General features: G+C 34.3%; 1 protein-coding gene across 2 annotated transcripts in view; it reads right to left on the reverse strand.

Annotated features, from left to right (window-relative positions):
• The window catches only part of ABCA8 (ATP binding cassette subfamily A member 8), an 82903-nt gene that overhangs the window by 34617 nt on the left and 26759 nt on the right, over nt 1-21527 (reverse strand). For both annotated transcript variants that reach the window (XM_066235683.1, XM_066235682.1), the window contains 8 exons: nt 18980-19038; nt 11223-11333; nt 10246-10421; nt 9661-9780; nt 9284-9422; nt 8262-8352; nt 4440-4579; nt 1388-1507 (listed from right to left, as the gene is read on the reverse strand). In XM_066235683.1, the coding sequence (XP_066091780.1) occupies nt 1388-1507; nt 4440-4579; nt 8262-8352; nt 9284-9422; nt 9661-9780; nt 10246-10421; nt 11223-11333; nt 18980-19038 (956 nt within the window). The remainder of the gene's footprint in view (nt 1-1387; nt 1508-4439; nt 4580-8261; nt 8353-9283; nt 9423-9660; nt 9781-10245; nt 10422-11222; nt 11334-18979; nt 19039-21527) is intronic.

Here is a 21527-nt window from a genome sequence, read left to right on the forward strand (position 1 = left end):
GCATTTATATGCATGTATGTATAAATGTTTTTAAATGGAAGAGAATTATTCAGCAAAATAGATAAAATGCTCATTCAACAAATGTTAATAAATTTAAAAGTTTTTAAATTATATATTATATTTTATGACTACATTAAAAGTTGTAATGTCAACAACAATAATATTTAGGAAATTCACAAGTTATATTTACATTGCACAACACACTTGGACATCATCAAGTATAACAATATGTCTCATCAATTTGGAATATCATCAAAGATTTAAAAATTATTGAAAATATCCAAATAGAAATTTTGTATTTAAAAAGTATAACTGAAAATATTTTCTGAAGAATAAAAGCTCAACAGATTCCATTTGGTGGAAGAGATGGTTAGTAAACATGACAAAAGAAAAACTGAGATTATTAAGTCTAAGGAACAAAAAGAAAAAAAATGAATCAGGAATAATAAATTTTCAAACAAATGTGAGACACTATCAACATATTATACTAACAGATACTACCACATACAATAGTGGACAGTACAGAGAAAGGACAGAAAGTATAGTTGAAGAAATACCATATTTACCCATGTATAACATGCTCCCATGCATCAGAAACACCTTAATTTTAGGGCCCAAAATTTGAAAAAAATGTATTACATAAAGTTATTGAACTCAAGTTTTATTCATCATAATATTCATACAACTCCTTATTTGTGCAAAAATGCAAGAAATGCAAGTAAAATAATCTACAACCATGGGATAAAACATACCCAGTTTTTAGACCCTTAATTTTTCAAAAAAAAGGATGCTTTTTATACATGGGGAACTAAGGCAGTGGCTGAAATGTTCCCAAATGTGAGGAGACACTCTAACATATCAATATATGTATACATACATCTAGCTCATCGAATGTCAAGTTGAACAAATGAAGGAGGTCCACATTTGAAGGCATCATAACTGAATTGTCAAAACCAAAGACAGAAAGAGAATCTTGAAAGCAGCAGGAGGAAAACAACTCATCATTTAAGAAATCCAATAAGATCTAGAGCTGACTTCTCTTCAGAAACCATGGAGAGCAGCAGGGATATTCAGAGTGCTTGGAGAGTGAGATTTAGAATAAGTGTTTTGTCTAAAATTGCTCTTGGAAAATGGGATATGATGAGGATTATGAGCTTTGGGTAGAAGAAACTGGGCCATCTTTAATATCAAGGCCATAGTGTCAGTGGAGGTAACAAATGTGACAGGGATGCATTTCACCTTAATATATTCTTGCCCAAGAACGACCTTAATCATGGAACCTTATATTTTATAACCATGTCTTTGGAACAGTGTTTTCTTGCTGTTTACACAGCACTAGGTATTCTGAATACATTCGCATAATTTTCATGCCATGCATTTTATTTACCTGGTTTGTCAATAGTTGAGTTTCCTTCTAGTTTTAGAAACACCTCATTCAAAGTTGTCATGGAAACACCATAATTCTCAATTCCCAGGTCTGGACAGAGATCAAAATTTTCATAAAGTTCTAAAAAAATACACACAGAGTAGCAAATCAAAATGAGAATAAATCACAGGTGAACTAAGCATAACTTTTCAAACATTCTTCAAATCTATATATCTTTTTTTAAATTTTATGTGTTGTAGCCCATACATTAACTTTTTTCTTTTTTTCATTAACTTTTTTTGATTAATTATTTTATATTTACTTATATTCTATTAAAATTCCATTTTAGTTTTTTTCTGTCTTGTTTTTAAAGTTTTATTAATAGTGGAACTTCAGATTCTTTTGAATTTCAAGCCTAATTAATTGAGGAGTACTTACCGGAAAACACATAAAAGTCAACAAAGGGATAGATCTATTTTTGTGAGAATTAGTTGGATTGTGTAGAACATTCTTCAGTTCAGAACATATTTGTCAAAGGAAGTACAAAAGATAAAAGATTTTTTAAATTTCTGCTCTTGAGTATGGAAGAAAAATTCATAAGATCTCATAGAGAATGAGGAACTACTCAGAACTTTGGTGGCATAGTAGGAAATTGTGACAGTAGTCTCTCTAGCAATTCTGTATCCCTTTTTCTTTAGTTCATTCACCAATAATACTTTTGCATTGTTATTATTCTTAAAGGAGGGAGCAATGTCCTTGTCTGCACGAATTTAAATTATTATATTTAATTAAAAGAAGCTTAAATAAAAGCCAATTTTTAATCCTAGTATGATGACAGAACTCCTGGGGCTTCAACCTGGGTTTCTCCCTGAGCAAAAGGACACACTAAAAGCATTCTGTCTTTCTTGTTTTTTTTTTAATTAATTTTTTTCAGGTGACATTGGTTAATAAAATCATACAGATTTTAGATGTACAGTTCTATGTACCTCACCTGTATATTGCACTGTGTGTTCACCACCCCAAATGAAATCTATGTAAAGTTTTCTGTCTTGATTAGAGTAATGTATAGAGAAGAATTAAACTGCTACTGAGTGTTGTCATTCTTCCGTTTCCCTAAAATAATATGAACCTCCTGTAAATTATAATTATGATAAAAACACATTAACATTAGTGTTTGGTGACACTTTGCCTGATGGTTGTAAGGAACCCTTGTGCTGTCACCATGAAGTCTATATTTGAATGAATTGATGAGGGTAATTTAAGAGTTTTTGTTGCACATAGATAAGGTAAGGTTAATTATTTCAACCACTCAGTGCAGGCCCTCATCAGGCCACCGACCAGGGAACAGATTCTCTGAGTGATAAACATAACTAGTAATTTTTTCTTTTAAAATAAAACTCTTTATTTTGAGATAATTTTAGATTCACATGCATTTGTAAAAAATAATGCAGAGAGATCTGCATACTCTATTCAGTTTCTTTCAATCGTAATGTTTGAAAGAGCCACAGTACAATATCACAAAGAGGATATTAACACCAATACAGTCAAGATCTAAACCTAGGCTGGTATCTCAGTTGGTTAGAGCACTGTCCCAATATGTTAAGGTTGAGGGTTTGATTCCCTGTCAGGGCATATACAAGAACGTACCATTGAATGCATAAATAAGTATAACAACAAATCTATGTTTCTCTCTCTCTTCTTCCTCTCTCTCTCAAATTATTATTATTATTTTTAAAAAAGATCTAAAACATTTCCATTGCCACCATGATCATGTTAGTCATTAGGAGCCACACACTCTTCTGACCTCATCTCCTCCTAACCCATTGGAACTCTTAATCTGTTCCCCATTTTTATAATTTTGTTATTTCAAGAATGTTATTTAAATGAAATCATACATACCTTTTGGGATTGGCTGTTTCTACTGAGTCTGATTTCTGAGTATTCATTCAGGTTGTTGCATATAAAAGTCAGTAGCCCCTTGCTTTTTATTGTGGAGCGATGTTGCACATGACAGATGTACCCACTTTATTTAATCACTCCCTTATTAAGAGCAACTGAATTGTTTCAGGTTTGTCTATTCCAAACAAAGCTGCTATAAACATTTATGTACAGGTTTTTGTGTGAGCATGTGTTCATACCTTCAGGATAAAAGCTCAGTGTGCAGTTACTTGGTTGAATTGTAGCTGCAGGTTTTCTGTTTTCAAGAAACTGCCAACTATTTTCCAGAGTCATGGTGCTCGTTCATATTCCCACCAGCCATGTATGAGTGAAGAATTTTGTCCACCTCCTCACCAGAATTAATTCTGTTCTGGCTATCTGTCTATCACGCTGCCATACTACACAATCTTGATTATTATAATTGACATTATGTCATAGCTCACACCCCTGGTTCACCATGTAGACACCTGGCAAAAGCTACAGTTGTCTGCTTTTCCTCAGGGAGCCAAAGAGTTCATAGAGGCCCTTAGCAACTCTGCCCAGGCTAATGGGTGGGGATCTCCTGCACAAAGCCAGTCTGTGAGACTGAGAGAGGTGCCTGTTCTATCTAATGTGCATACGTCAACATAAACAGTCAAGGAAAACGAAAATTCATCAGTCAAAAATGTCCCACACAAAGGAACAAGGTAAGTGCACAGAAACTGACCCTGATGTAATGAAGCTGGAGAATTCAAAACAGCTCTTGAAAGTAAACTGTTCACTACGGGCCTGAAAAACTCAGAGTTACCACAAAAGATTTGTCAACAGATCAAGTCTTATTATGGGATTGTTTAACATAACAGTTAAGACAGAGGTTTTCAACCATTTGTGTTCATGCACAGTTATGAATACTAGAATACTGGCTGTATTCTTGAAGGAAATGAAGAACTAATAAAGCTCCCTTCAATGCCCAGACATAACACAACAATTAGAATATAATATTTTCCACTGTGGAAAATAATCTAGTTATTGTACATCATGTTTTAAATACCTGAGCACATTGTAAGCTCTCAATGTTAGTTGTAATAATTATCACTGATATTATTATTATGAATAACATTTATGTATATCATTCTGTGATTTTCATGTATATTACCTGGGAATTTATTTGTCCTTTCCAAGGGCAATGTGTAGACAAGTTTTCCTTCACTTTCTGCTGATAATTTGGCATCAGGGATGTGCTGTGTAACAAGGGATGTTATTTTTTCTTTAACACACATTTCAGTCAACTGCAAACTGGTGTTAAAAAAAAGATACATGTTATTTGACATTGTCTACAATTGCATGAAAATATCAAATAAAATCCTGTCTCTATGAGACAAGAAAATATCAAATAAAATCTAATCCTAGAATAGGTCATCCAAACATGAAATGAGAGGACAAACAAACAAAAAAAAATCAGATTATAGACATGTAATGGGGGAAAGCAAAGAGTTAACTAACCAGGATTACTGGTCAGGTTATTCGGGGATGATGCCCAGAGAGGATCAATATTGACTTAGGTCCTTAAGGGGAGAAGAACTACAGACTACAGATATCAGGGACACAATATAGCAACGTCAGGACTATATGAGGTGGACAATGGATTACGTTTTTCTAAGGGAGTTGATGTGGCCATATACAATCATTGTATTAGGCAAGAATAAGGGGCTTTGAAATGGATACATACAAACAGATTCAGGTATTCAATTTAATCATCCAATGAAAATTTGTTAAATTCTTAGTATGTGACAGAATTTATCCTAAATGCTGAGGGTGCAATGGTAAATAAAACAGCATTATATTGCTTGTATGGAGATTAATTTCTAATGGGAGAGACAGAGAGAATAGCAGTAAAGAAATGGATAAGTAAAATAGTTACCAATAGTGGTAAGTGCTATGAAGGAAACAAGGTTATAGATAGGAACTAATCAAGGAAAAATGTGGGTTCTGAACAGTGGGATGGCTAATTTTTTGCTTTCTTTCTAGTGCTAATTTTACAACTTTGACTAAGAACAAAGTATCATTGGGAAATCATTCTATACATGTCAAAATACCAATGTAAAAAAAATCTATTTATCAAGGTTTTACTGTATACAGTAGATGGAATACAGTAATGACTTTGTAACTTGGTTTTGTCATTTGAAATGTGTTATTCACTTATCTGAACAGCTTCCTCATTAGTAAAGTGGAATAATGATTGCTAACATCCAGGGTTCTACTAAGTGAATATCTGCACTTAACAAGCCCTTAAAAATGGTAATTTTATTAGATCAAATTCGTGACTAAATTCATGAAGTTTATCATAAATATTTTGAACATAAAAGAAAAATGCCATTTTTTAGAAGCAGTGGAATCCATTGAGGGAATGAGACAAAAGAATATACCATAATTTTTCTCCAAGATGATTCTGTTGATTCATGAAACGTTTCCTGGCCCCTTGAAGGAGTTTGCGCTGGGCACTGTAGTGTACTGCATAAACAATACAAGCTTATAGCTAGGAAGAGGAGGTCAGCAAACCTCTTCTGTAGATAGCTAGATAGGAAATACATTAGGCTTTTCAGGCCAATAGATCTCTAGTGCAACTATTCAACACTGCCACTGTAACATGGGAGAAGCCCGTGGCCAATAGCTCAACAAATGGGAGTGGCTATGCTCCAACTTTACAAAAATAGAAAGTGAGCTGGACTTGGTTCACAAACCATAGTTTGTGGATCCTGATTCAGAAAGAGAAATAAAGCAATTACACAAATTATTATCATGGAGATGCAGAAATTCATTGGGATCCCTGACCCAGCATTCTTTATTTTGAGAACATGTTGTGTTAACCATACAATGTGCTGGTCACCCTCTCCTTTATTTTTCTGTAACTTCTACTTGCAACTAAGAATTATTACTCCTACTTTGTAAGCGAAAAAATTGAGTTTCAGAGAGTTCATTTAATTTCCCAGAAGAGATGAAAAGAAAGTACTTTACGAAATCAAGATACTGTGATAGTACACAGGGATGTAAGATAGATAAAGGCCATGTGAGGCGGCAGTGACATAACTCTGTAGGACTTGAACAGGTCAACATAGGTTCAAGAAAATTCCAGACTCAGGAAATATTTTAAACAATGAGAAATGTCAGCCATAATATGAATGTGGAAAAAACAATAAATTTTTTCTTTTAAATAAAGGTATTGAATTGAGTAAAGGATGTGATTTTATTTTATTTATTTTTAAATTTTATTTATTTATTTATTTTAATTTATTCATTTTTTTAGAAAGGACAGAGAGGGGAGAGGAGAGAGAGACAGAGAGAGAGAAAGGGGGAGGAGCAGGAAGCATCAACTCCCATATGTGCCTTGACCAGGCAAGCCCAGGGTTTCGAACCGGTGACCTCAGCATTTCCAGGTCAATGCTTTATCCACTATGCCACCACAGGTCAGGCCTAATGGAAGTGATTTTAGAGTAATGATAGTGGGCTACACCAACATTATTTGGCAGTGTAGTTTGGTACCTGGTAGATAAAATAAAATCATTGAAATTTTTTGTTTGCTTTGTCTTGTTTTTGTCTTATGATTTTTTTTAAGTTTTTAAAGTATACCTACAACATAACTGATTATTCAATGATGCAGTGGTGTTTGCCAGAAATCTATGTACAGTTATTGATTAATGTCACCCTGTTAAATTTAATTTTCTATAAAAAAGGTATAGAGTATACAAGCTGATCAATTAATGTACAAATTAAAAGAAATTTAAAATATGGATCTAGAGCCTGACCAGTTGGTGGTGCTGTGGAAAGAGCATTGGATTGGTACGTGGAGAACCCAAGCTCAAAACTTTGAGGTCATTGGCTTGAGTGCGGGCTCATAGAGCATGTGGTCGCTAGTTTGTGCATGGATCATAGACATGACAGCATGGTCACTGGCTTGAGCCCTAAGGTCACTGGTTTCAAGCCCAAGGTTGTTGGCTTGAGCCAAAGGTCAGCGGCTTGAGCAAGGGGTCACTTCTCTGCTGTAGCCCCCGTCAAGGTATATATGAGATAGCAATCAATGAACAACTAAAGAGCTGCAACAAAAAATTGGAGCTTCTCATCTCTCTCTAACTTCTTGTCTGTCTGTCCCTTTCTCTGACTCTCTCTCTCTTTGTGGGAAATAAAATGGATCTATGTAGAGAGCTTTGAAATGAAAACCATCCAGGTCCATTCTTGACTCTACCATTGTTAACTTCGGGGGTCCATAATTTCTTCTGTAGAGTAAAAGTAACAACAGTGTTTTTTTTTCTCATAAAGTAAAAGATTTAAATAAAGAATGTAAAGAAATTTTTCTCTGTATTAATCCACAAATAACAGCTAGTATATGCTACTATTTAAAAATAGTGATGAATGTAAAGTGAAGAGGGTGGAAAGGACAGAAAGAACAAAAAAGAAGAAGAAAGGCTAGAAGAAAGAAAAGAAACAAGGAGCCCACTTGGAAGACTTTGTCAAACCTTGGGTGAAAGCTGATGAGGCTGTGAAATGCAATGTCAGTTGAGAAAGTTCCCTTCATACATACTTATCTTACCAAGTAATGTGTTGTGGGTATATTTCTTTTATCACATTTTTTAAACCTTTGTGTTATCTTATTATATTCTTGATTTCTAAATCTGCCAATCAATAGCTCTCATATACTCATGGAAACTCCATAATTCTATATCTCTATCTATCTATCTATCTATCTATCTATCTATCTATCTATCATCTATCTATCTATCTATCTATCTATCTATCTATCTATCTATCTATCTTTTAGATATATCTCCATTCATGAATTTGTATATATTTATATATGAACATCTGAGTATAATAATAACACATTGTTATTGTTAACAATAAAAGTGTGTTGTAATGTGTTGCTTCAAGATCATGCTTTCCTCTAGCCCTTTTCTCATTCTCTCATCTCCTTCAGTGGCTCTACCTTAAGTGATATCCAATCCCCCATTTCTTCTTTAGAAACAGAGATGAGCCTGCACACTTCAGCTTCCCTTTGGAGAGAAACACTTTCCGATCTGAAAGGGAAGAAGCAAGGAAGAAAGTTTGTTAAGAAATTGCCCATTGTTTCCAAAGAAAAGACAGGTTCTTATTTACAAATACCCTCTTTCTCCCCCCCTTTTCCTTTATATTATTCAAAGCAAATTCAGAAAGGTCTACATTTTTGAACATAGGGCATCATAAAGACTCATTGAAATAGACACATTTGAATCTTATTTATATACTTAAGGCTGTTGTTTTTTCTTTCAACCAGTCAGAGAGGCTACATGGATACATCCTCTAAGACAGTGGTCCCCATATTTTTGAGCCACGGACTGGTTTAATGTCAGAAAATATTTTCACGGACCGGCCTTTAGGGTAGGACTGATAAGTGTATCATGTGACCAAGACAAGTGTCAAAAGTGAGTCTTAGGCAGATGTAATAGAGGGAAAATAGTCATTTTTAAAAAATAAAACATCGTTCAGATTTAAATATAAAGAAAACGGAAATAATATAAGTTATTTATTCTTTCTCTGTGGACTGGTACCAAATGGCCCCTGGACTGGTACTGGTCTGCAGCCTGGGTGTTGAGGACCACTGCTCTAAGATACAGAATGATCACATTACACATTTTAAAGGGACACACATCAAAATTGTTTGAATATTTCAAGCTGATTTACTTCAATTTTGAGTAAAAGGATTAATGCCTTTGAATAAAGACTATAACTTACTTTGAGATAAGTAAGTTTGTTGGCAGATCATGCCCCTGTGTAATCAAACGATACAAAATTCTAAGAGCTCCATGGCAATAGCTGGGATTTTGACTCTTGGGGTCCAATACATATCATCACCAGCTGTTCAAATGGTCAAATATGGCAAGATGACAGGGTTAGAAAGTATAGCTGTTCAGCATATTTCTCAGATCTCATAATGTCTTCATCAGATACTTAAAGGAAACCATCAATTACCAGCCAGGATGTCAGCCTCATCCATGAACTGGGTACTGAAGAGGATCACACGATTCCTCTTCCGCTCCTTCAGCAAGTTCCACACTTGATGTCTTGAAAAGGGATCCAATCCAGCAGTTGGCTCATCCAGTAGGAAAATCTATAGAGGAGGGGAGTATATGAATGAGTTTTCCAACAGGTATATAGTGCTTCCAGAACCATGTGGAAACCATATTATTTACACTTCAAAGGACAGGGTGGTTAGGATTTTGTTCTTATATTTAATGTCTCATTATAAATATTTTATCACATATGTCCTTTGTAAAGAAAACATTTGAATTAGTACCAAAAGTTTCTTTAAATACTTTGAATCCATCTTTAGAAATTGTGTGACTTACTGGAGGATCTCCTAAAAAGGCAATGCCCAAGGTGAGTTTTCTTTTCTGTCCACCACTTAAGTTTTGAGCAAGGATGTCTTGAACGTTTTTCATTTCCAATTCCAGCAAAATTCTTTGTATCTAACCAAATGACAACATTGGTGTCACAAACCGAGATTCCATTCTTTTGTTTTTAATTTTAAATTTAGAAATACAAGGCTGTAAAGTGTAATGGTTAAAAGCATAGACACCGAGCAAGATGAACTAGATTTGAACACCACTCCATAGTAACTAGCTGCATAGTCTTGGTCAAGTTACTTACTCTTTTGAACCTCAGTTTCTACATATATAAAATGGGAATAATATTACCTATCTCATAGAGTTGTTTTGTGGAAAAATGAATTATTATATTCAAACATATAAATAATGCTCAGCATATTATAAATTATACACCAATGTTAGATATTATCAAAGTTAGATTTTTTTGTCCAACTTTCATAGAATGTTTTTGCACAAAGGTAACTTAATGAAAGCATAAGAACTCCACACAAAAAGAGTGAATAATCTCATTCTGACCAATATATCAGTACTAATATACTTCTGTACCTCTTGTTCCACTTCCTGTGGTGGAATCCCTTTTATCTTAGCAAAGACTCTGAGATTTTCTCTCACAGTGAGGAAGTCAAATTGTACATTGACTTGTGGACAAACTCCAGTGAGCTTGCTGAGATTCTCTAGGTTAGTTGTTTCTGAAAGTTTATTATTATACATGGTGACAGAGCCTACAACAAAGATGAGAAATTAATGTCAGATTTTGCTTAAGTTAAGATTTTTCTTAATGAGAATATTATGTAATTTTTAATTACATTATGATTTTATCTTTAAGGGTTATAGAATTCAGGTATTATAAGTTTCCATTTTAGTTGTGTGGTATATGGGAGAAGAAAGGTCCATTCTTCAGCTTTTCCCATTAAGATGTAGTCCATTTGTCTACCTCTTACACTTAAGTGTGGCTCTATAATAGATGGAATTTTAGAAAATACGGTATCAGCAGAGGCTTGGAAGTGCCTCTACCTTGGGATTGTCCTCTGTCTGATTCTGGGATCATGGACATCACCAAGTGAAGAATCTTGACCCAGCCTCCTGGAGGATGAAAGGCCATGTAATAAGAAAGGTGCTATTGTTCCTACTAGAGCCTCATATAGGTGAGTGAGGCTATGCTAAAGTGCCTAGGTGCAACCTCTTCAGTTTAGACAGAAACACTACCAGGCAACCCACAGAACCATAAGAAATAAACAAATATTATTATTTTAAGCAATTGGTTTTGGGGATGCTTGTTCTTCAGCAAAAGCTAACTGATACAAGTTGGAATGCCAAATGGTACCTAATGACCATGAAAATAATGATCATGAAATATTCAAATTTCATATACACCAATTCAATATGCTTACCTATATAGAATAATACTATAAATTAACTTCCATTTTTCCCTGGTAATCTGTTTTTGTGATTATTGATCAGATCTTAATACTATCAGCTGATTTATTTGTTAACCTGACTTTGGAAGAACAAAATGCTCTTACCTTTGGTGGGAACAGATAACCCACTAAGAATGTTTAATAGTGTTGATTTTCCTGCTCCACTGTGACCAAGTATTGCAGTGATTTGGCCTTCATATATGTCAAATACAAGATCTAGGAAGAAAAAAGAGTAATGAAGAAGAAAAAGAAGTAGGAAGTAGAAAAGAAAAGAAACCATAAACTTACTGTGGAGCTAAAATTTGTCTTTTTATTTACTAGAATGGTTGTTTTCTAAATTTAAACATATTGGGTTGTTAAACTCCAAATAAAAAAATACCCACTTTATAAATTTATGTGTTGATCTTCTTTTGAGATTTTGAAATTACTTGTTTTAAGCCAGGAAACATGTCTTATACTGCTAGGTTCATTGACATGGTCTGGCATACAGTATGTGGATAGTCATATTTATTGACTTGAAGGATGATTAATAGTTCCATAAATTTTTATGTGGACAAAAATCTTTTGATGTAGGAAATGATTTGGAACATAATAAAAATAGCACTATCTAAAATGGCTTTGAAAGTGCAGGAGGAAAATTTAAGTTTGTAGAAAATAACCTAAAATTGTCTTCAGATACCTCAGTATTACACGTTATATCCTTCAAATACATATATCATTCTAAAACATACTCAATTTTTTTCTAACCTTTATGCTGTAGAAGTGATGTGGTGTAAATAAATTTTATGTGGTTAAAATTAATTTCAGAATTGACATCAGAGAAATGGCACCTAGTGGAGCGCAACCCACAAATCTCCCCAAAATTTCAACAAGTTCATCAACCAGAGACAGAAAAATTTATCCTTGGAGCATCTGGGAGTTTCACACACTGAAGGCAAAGGCAGAGGCAGTGGCAGCCTCATAGCTGGATCATCAGACTGCTAATTCAGGAAGGAGATACTAGGATAGAGGCGCCGGGAAAACGGACTCTCTCATAGTCGGAGCCTGCAAACGCTAACAAGCCTTGACTACCAATGAGACTGAAGCCTAATATATGACATAGCCATAGAGTCTCATCAACTGCAAATCTCTACCTAAGCGTGCCACAGGGGCAGAGCCTGGGGTACAGAGTCACCGACCAGGAAGAGGGAGAGGAAAGAAAAAGGAAGAAGTTAACCTCTCAAAATCTAGAAAAATCCACAGACTTTATAACTTGTTCCACTATATTTTTGTTTCTTTCATCTTCTTGCTTTTATTATTATTATTTCTATTTCTTCCACCTTGGTCCTTTTATTCTCTTCCCATCTCATTTTTTCCTCCTCTTGAACTACACTACCCATAAGTATTACATTTTCCATTTTATTTCTTTTCTTCTTCTTTACTCTTCATGAGGGTTACACTCCAAAACCCTTAACACTCTCTTTTTGTTTTTTTTCTTTGTTCTTCTTTTCCTTTTCCCCTTTTTCTTATTTCTCCCTCTATATTAGTTTCTTCTTTTCTCCTTTTACTAGTCCTCTCATTCATTCCTCAATCACAAACAAATTATTTAATTTGGGACTCAAGTTTTTTTTGTGGCATTTTGGGTGCTTTTCACTTTACTTTTTAACTCATTAGCATTCCTCCCAACCCAGGATCTTCATTCTATTTAGTTTTTGCTCCACTTAATACAATAGTTATTTTTTTCCTGTTTCCCTCTTATCTGTCTCATTATATCTCTTAGTTGACCATCACTTACAAGCAAATCATTTTATACTTGACCCAAATTTTTTCCTTTTTTGCATTTTGTGGGTCCCTACTAACTTTTTTGCCCCTTGAACACTTCCCCCAACTCAGACCCTCCATTACAGGCAGTTTTTGTTCCATTTAGCATAATATAATTCACAGTTCATCACGATATTTTCCTAAGGAGGAGAGGAGAGGAGGAGAAGAGAAGAAAGAAAAGGGGGAAAATAATAAATTATTATTGTTTTTTTTGTGTGTTTTTTTCCCAAATTTTTTGCATTTTTTTACTTTTTATTCTTTAATAATTCTTATTAGTGCTATCAACAAGACCACCCTCAGATGCCATTAAGAAAAAGGAAATCTAATATCATGGATACAAAAGTAGCACAAATAAATGTAGAAAAATCTATGAAGAAAAAATTTAAAATTGGAAAAATTTATATTGGAAACCTTGGAGCAAAATGACAGAGAATTTAAAATAGAAATCCTAAAAATACTCAGACACATACAAGAAAACACAGAAAGGCAATTTAGGGAGCTCAGAAAACAACTTAATGAACACAAAGAATATATTAACAAGGAAATTGAAACTATAAAAACAAATTAAACAGAGAAGAAAAAAACTCAATTCATGAACTGAAAAACGAGGTAACAAGCTTAGCTAATAGAACAGGCCAGATAGAAGAGAGGATTAGTGACATAAAATACAAGCAACTTCAGGCACAACAGAGAGAAGAAGAGAGAGACTCAAAAATTTTAAAAAATGAGAAAGCCCTACAGGAATTGTCTGACTCCATAAAAAAGACTAACATAAGAATAATAGGCATATCAGAAGGAGAAGAGAGGGAAAATGGAATGGAGAATATATTCAAACAAATAATAGATGAGAACTTCCCAAGCCTGTGGAAAGAACTAAAGCCTCAAATTCAAGAAGCAAACAGAACACTGAGTTTTCTTAACCACAACAAACCTACTCCAAGGCACATCATATTAAAATTGGCACAAACCAATGACAAAGAAAAAATTCTCAAGGCAGCCAGGGAAAAGAAGAATACAATATATATAGGAAGGCCTATTAGCTTATTGTCAGATTTCACAGCAGAAACTCTACAAGCTAGAATAGAGTGGATTCCAATATTTGAAGCCCTGAAAGAGAGGAAATTTCAGCCAAGAATATTATACCCATCAAAGCTATCCTTCAAATATGAAGGAGAAATAAAAACATTCACTAATACAGAAAAGATTAGGAAATTTATCATCAGAAAACCCCCACTCCAAGAAATACTAAACGGGGTTTTCCAACCAGATTCAAAGAACAAAACAAAACCAAACCACAAGGAAAAGCTACACCAAGAACACAATAAAACCAAATTTAAACTGTGACAACAAAAGCAAAAAAAGGGGAGAGGATGGAGATTAACAGTAGCAAAGGATGATGAAGTGAAGAAACACTCATGAGATAGGGTACTACAATGAATATGGTAGGTACCCTTTTCAATACTTAATGGTAACCACCCTTGAAAAAACCACCACAGAAGCACATGACTTAAAAAAGGTAGCAACAGAGGAGAGAAGTATGGAATAAAAACAAACAAAAATAAATGATAGAAAAACAAAAGAGAAGAATCAAACAAGATACAAAACTAACAGAAAGCAATTTATAAAATGACAATAGGTAACCCACAAATGTCAATAATTACACTAAATGTAAATGGATTAAACTCACCAATAAAAAGACACAGAGTAACAGAATGGATTAAAAAAGAAAATCCAACTTTATGCTGCCTACAAGAAACACATCTAAGCAACAAGGATAAAAACAAATTCAAAGTGAAAGGCTGGAAAACAATACTCCAAGCAAATAACATAAGAAAAAGCAGGTGTAGCAATACTCACATCTAATAATGCTGACTACAAGACAGAAAAAGTACTCAGAGACAAAAACGGTTATTTCATAATGATTAAGGGGACACTGAATCAAGAAGACATAACAATCCTTAATATATATGCACCAAACTGAGGAGCACCAAAATATATAAGACAGCTACTTATTGACCTTAAAACAAAAACTGACAAAAATACAATCATATATGGAGACCTCAATACACCATTGATAGCTCTAGATCTTTCATCCAAACAGAAAATCAATAAAGATATATTGTCCTTAAACAAAACACTAGAGCACCTGGATATGATAGACATCTACAGGACACTTCATCCCAAAGCGACAGAGTATACATTTTTCTCTAGTGTACATGAATAATTCTCAAGAACTGACCAGATGTTGGGCCACAAAAATAACATCAGTAAATTCAGACCAAGCATATTTTCTGATCATAAAGCCTTGAAACTAGAATTCAACTGCAAAAAAGAGGAACCCCCCCACAAAAATGTGGAAACTAGACAATATACTTTTAAAAAATAAATGGGTCAAAGAAGAAATAAGCGCAGAGATCAAAAGATATATACAGACTAATGAAAATGACAATATGACATATCAGAATCTCTGGGATGCAGCAAAAGCAGTAATAAGAAGGAAGTTCATATCACTTCAGGCCTATATGAACAAACAAGAGAGAGCCCAAGTGAACCACTTAACTTCACACTTTGAGGAACTAGGAAAAGAAGAACAAAGATAACCCAAAACCAGCTGATGAAAGGAAATAATAAAAATCAGAGCTGAAATAAATGAAATAGAGAACAGAAAAACTATAGTAAAAATTAATAGAACAAGGAGCTGGTTCTTTGAAAAGATCAACAAAATTGACAAACCCTTGGCAAGACTCACCAAGAAAAAAAAAGAAAGGACTCATATAAACAAAATCCAAAATGAAATAGGAGAAATCACCATCACAGACATCATAGATATACAACAAATTATTGTAGAATACTACAAAAAACTATATGCCATCAAATTCAACAATCTAGAAGAAATGGATAAATTCCTAGAACAATACAACCTTCCTAGACTGAGTCATGAAGAAGCAGAAAGCCTAAACAGACCCACTAGCAGGGAGGAAATAGAAAAAACTATTAAAAACCTCCCCCAACATAAAATTCCAGGCCCAGATGGTTATACTAGTGAATTCTATCAAACATTCAAAGAAGACTTGGTTCCTATTCTACTCAAAGTCTTCCAAAAAATTGAAGAAGAAGCAATACTTCCAAACACATTTTATGAGGCCAACATAACCCTCATACCAAAACCTGGCAAGGATGGCACAAAAAAGAAAACTACAGTCCAATATCTCTAATGAATACAGATGCTAAAATACTAAACAAAATACTGGCAAATTGAATACAACAGCATATTAAAAAAAATAATACATGATGATCAAGTGGGATTCATCCCAGAATTTCAAGGATGGTTCAATGTATGTAAAACAGTTAGCATAATACACCACATCAACAAAACAAAGAACAAAAACCACATAATCTTATCAATAGATGCAGAAAAGGCATTCGATAAAATACAACACAACTTTATGTTTAAGACACTCAACAAATGGGTATAGAAGGAAAATATCTCAACATGATAAAGGCCATATATAATAAACCATCAGCCAACATCATATTAAATGGCATAAAACTCAGGACTTTCCACCTTAAATTAGGACCAAGACAGGGTTGTCCACTCTCTCCACTCTTATTTAACATGGTGCTAGAAGTTCTGGCCAGAGCAATCAGACAAGAGAAAGAAATAAAAGAGTGCATATCGGAAAAGAAGAAGTAAAGGTATCACTTTTTGCAGATGATATGATTCTATACATCGCAAACCCCAAAGACTCCACAAAAAGATTACTAGAAACAATAAACCAATAAAGTAAGGTCTCAGGATACAAAATTAAATACAAAAGTCCATAGCCTTTCTATATGCCAACAATGAAATATTAAAAACAAACTAAAAAAAATAATCCCCTTCATGATTGCAAGAAAAAAAATACCTAAGAATAAACATAACAAAGATTGTAAAGGACCTATATAACAAAAACTACAAAGCATTGTTAAAGAATATCGAAAAAGATACAATTAGATCGAAAAATATTCCTTGTTCTTGGATAGGAAGAATAAATATAATGAAAATGGCCATATTATCCAAAGCAATTTATAAATTTAATGCAATTCCCATCAAAATTCCTATGACATTTTTTAAAGAAATGGAACAAAAAACCATCAGATTTATATGGAACTATAAAAAACCCCAAATAGCCAAAGGAAATCTAAGGAAAAAGAATGAATCTGGGGGCATTATAATACCTGACTTCAAACTATATTATAAGGCCATGACAATCAAAACAGCATGGTATTGGCAGAAAAATAGACACTTAGACCAATGGAACGGAATAGAAAGTCCAGAAATAAAACCACATATATATGGTCAAATAATTTTTGATAAAGTGGTAAACAACACACAATGGAGAAAAGAAAGCCTCTTCAACAAATGGTGCTGGGAAAACTGGAAAGCCACATGCAAAACAATGAAACTTGACTACAGCTTGTCCCCTTGTACTAAAATTAATTCAAAATGGATCAAAGACCTAAATATAAGACCTGAAACAATAAAGTACATAGAAGAAGACATAGGTAGTAACCTCATGGACCTGGGTTTTAAAGAGTATTTTATGAATTTGACTTCGAAGGCAAGAGAAGTGAAGGCAAAGATAAATGAATGGTACTATATCAGACTAAAAAGTTTTTGCTCAGCAAGAGAAACTGACAACAAAATAAACAGTCAACTAAATGGGAAATGATATTTTCAAACAATAGCTCAGATAAGGGCCTAATATCCAAATATGTTTGCAAAGAACTCATAAAACTCAACAACAAACAAACAAACAAGTCAGTAAAAAAAATGGGAAAAGGACATGAACAGACACTTCTCCCAGGAAGAAATACAAATGGCCAACAGATATATGAAAAGATGCTCATCTTCATTAATTATTAGAGAAATGCAAATTAAAACTACAATGAGATACCACCTCACACCTGTTAGATTAGCGATTATCAACAAGACAGGTAATAACAAATGTTGGAGAGGCTGTGGAGAAAAAGGAACCCTCATACACTGTTGGTGGGAATGTAAAGTAGTACAACCATTTTGGAAGAAAGTATGGTGGTTCCTCAAAAATCTGAAAATAGAACTACCTTATGACCCAGCAATCCATCTACTAGGTATATACCCCCAAAACTCAGAAACATTGATACGTAAAGACACATGTAGCCCCATGTTCATTGCAGCATTGTTCACAGTGGCCAAGACATGGAAACAACCAAAAAGCCCTTCAATAGAAGACTGGATAAAGAAGATGTGGCACATATACACTATGGAATACTACTCAGCCATAAGAAATGATGAAATCAGATCATTTACAACAAAATAGTGGGATCTTGATAACATTATATGGAGTGAAATAAGTAAATCAGAAAAACCAAGAACTACATGATTCCATACATTGGTGGGACATAAAAATGAGACTAAGAGACATGGGCAAGAGTGTGGTGGTTACCAGGGGTGGGGGGGAGGGGCATGGGAGGAAAGGAGGGAGAAGGGAAGGGGGGAGGGGGAGGGGCACAAAGAAAACAAGATAGAGGGTGTTAGAGGACAATCTGACTTTGTGTGATGGGTATGCAACGTAATTGATTCACAAGATAACCTGGACATGTTTTCTTTGAATATATGTACCCTGATTTATTGATGTCACCCCATTAACATTAATAAAAATTTATTCATAAAAATTAAAAAAGAAGATAAAAGGATTGAACACTACAAATTACCAGTTACAAAAGTCACAGAATATAACGTACAGCATAGGGAATATTGTAAATAATATTATAATTACTATATATAGTGCCAGATTGGACTAGATTTATTGGGGTGATAACTTTGTAAGGCATGTCCATGTCTAATCACTATGTTATACTCTGGGAACTAATATAATATTATGTGTCAACTATAATTAAAATAAAATGCATTTTAAAAATTAAAAAAAATTAATTTCAAAACTGAAATACCAACAGTAATTGCTCACCAAACCAAAAAGAAAAAAACAAAAGTCAGAAGATTAGTATCAATATAATAACTAAAATTTATTACTGTTTACCTTTCAAAGCTTCTATTTTATCAGGTTTTCCTTTATATTCCTTTGTAACATGTATGATTCTGAAAAAGAGAAGAGACTTCAGGTTATGACAATTATGTTTCCTTGGTAATTCTAGGCTTGATTGATGTGAGGGATGGATCTTTTCTTCAACGTATAGGAAGATGGTGGATTTAACTCCTGTGCAGTCATGCTTGTGCCAGAGTATCAGTTAGAATATTTCTTCACAGTCTTCGCTTCACATTAGCTTCATCTGCAAAGTTTTATAATTTACCTATGCTTGGAACACATCACCAGATCTTATGATTTCAACAACTGATGGACAACCTGACATTTGTATGGAGAACCAGGATTATCTCTATAATGCAAAGCCAAGAAAGCCAGGCCAAGAATCAACATGGGCATCCAGTACTGAAGGTCCATTTTGAACTACTGACTCAGACTGGAGATATCTATTGTTAACTGAGTCAAGGTCAGGTGGAGTAACAGAGAGAGGCTAAGATAATTAATAGTGAGAGCATGGGTTTTGCAATAATATTAAACCAAGCTCTTCATATCTGTAACATCTAGTAGCTCTATTTCCTTAACTAGTGCACTTATTTCTGGTAAGCTTCAGATTTTACAACCTGAACCTTTTTGAGAGCTTTAGAGTTGTGTTGAAGGATGAGTAAAATATTTCATCTTGCATGCATAGTGCTTGGTTCTTGGTAAATATTCATAAACATAAGATGATACTGGTTTGATTATGATGACTATGGTAATAGGAATGGTCTTAACATGCTGGGTGCTATTACAGATCTAGAATCCTATGTATAAGGTATATATACACTACAGAAACTGAATCACATTTATGTTTTTTTTAAGTTTTATTAATTTTAATGGGGTGACATCAATAAATCAGGGTACATATGTTCAAATAAAACATGTCTAGGTTATCTTGTCAATCAATTATGTTGCATACCCATCACCCAAAGTCAGATTGTCCTCCGTCACCTTCTATCTGGTTTTCTTTGTGCCCCTCCCCCTCCCCCTCCCCCTTCCCCTCTCTCCCTCTCCCCCCCTCCCCCCCGTAACCACCACACTCTTGTCCATGTCTATTAGTCTCGTTTTTATGTCCCACCTATGTATGTAATAATGTAGTTCTTGATTTTTTCTGATTTACTTATTTCACTCTGTATAACGTTATCAAGATTCCACTATTTTGTTGTAAATGATCTGATTTCATCATTTCTTATGGCTGAGTAGTACTCCATAGTGTATATGTGCCACATTTTCTTTATCCAGTCATCTATTGAAGGGCTTTTTAGCCCTTCAACCAAAATGTTTCTTATTTTTTATTTATTTATTAAACAATTCAGGTTCCATTAATTATGAACTGTGTAGATTTTTCCATTTCTGTTTTAATCCTATTTTACCAGCATTCTGTAGTACTTACACTTCGGTAAGGTGATAAAGAGATAAATAAATGCACAGACACCTCAAATAAAGTCATTGCTCTGAGCTCATTTACTGGAGGTTAACCAAGGCTTAGGTCATAGGACAAATACAAGTATGGAAGCTTAATATGAAACAGATTAAAATTAAAAAATGAATTTTTTAATTCTTCCGCCTGACCAGGTGGTGGTGCAGTGGATAGAGCATCCGACTGGGATGCAGAGGACCCAGGTTCGAGACCCCAAGGTCGCCAGCTTGAGTGCGGGCTCATCTGGTTTGAGCAAAAGCCCACCAGCTTGAGCCCAAGGTCGCTGGCTCCGGCAAGGGGTTACTAGGTCTGCTGAAGGCCCGTGGTCAAGGCACATATGAGAAAGCAATCAATGAACAACTAAGGTGTTGCAACGTGCAATGAAAAACTAATGATTGATGCTTCTCATCTCTCTCCATTCCTGTCTGTCTGGCCCTGTCTATCCCTCTCTCTGACTTACTCTCTGTATCTGTAAAAAATAAATAAGTTAATAAATAAAAATAAAAAAAATCTAAAAGGCACATCTTCCTCAATTCCCTTTGTGAGTACCTCTAGGTCTTTTCTTCCTTCCTCTTTCCTACTCTTTCATCCTCTTTGAAAAGGCAATAAATAGAAAAGAGAAGTTTTAAAAGATTGAGATAAAAATGGAAAGTATAATCAATGAGGTGAATAAATGAGTCCAGGCAAAGAAATGAGTGAGGTTGAGACTAAGTTTAGAGAAGACAAACAACAGATAAAAGAATAAGAATCCAGACAACAATTTTGTACAATTACATGTTTGGGTGAAAATCTCAGTGTTTTTTTATATTTTTAAATTTTTAATTTATTCATCTTTTAGAGAATAGAGACAGTGAGAGAGAGAGAGAGAGAGAGAGAAAGGGGGGAGGAGCAGGAAGCATCAACTCCTATATGTGCCTTGACAAGACGAGTGCAGGGTTTTGAACCGGCAACCTCTGTGTTCCAGGTCGACGCTTTATCCACTGCGCCACCACAGATCAGGCAAAAATCTCAGTTTTTATCTAATGTAACTGTCAAGAATATAAGACAATGAAGGGTAAAAAAAATTTTTTTTAAATTTGAAGTACAAAG

Source organism: Saccopteryx bilineata, chromosome 6, assembly GCF_036850765.1.
Source record: "Saccopteryx bilineata isolate mSacBil1 chromosome 6, mSacBil1_pri_phased_curated, whole genome shotgun sequence".
In the NCBI taxonomy this organism is placed as follows: Eukaryota; Metazoa; Chordata; class Mammalia; order Chiroptera; family Emballonuridae; genus Saccopteryx; species Saccopteryx bilineata.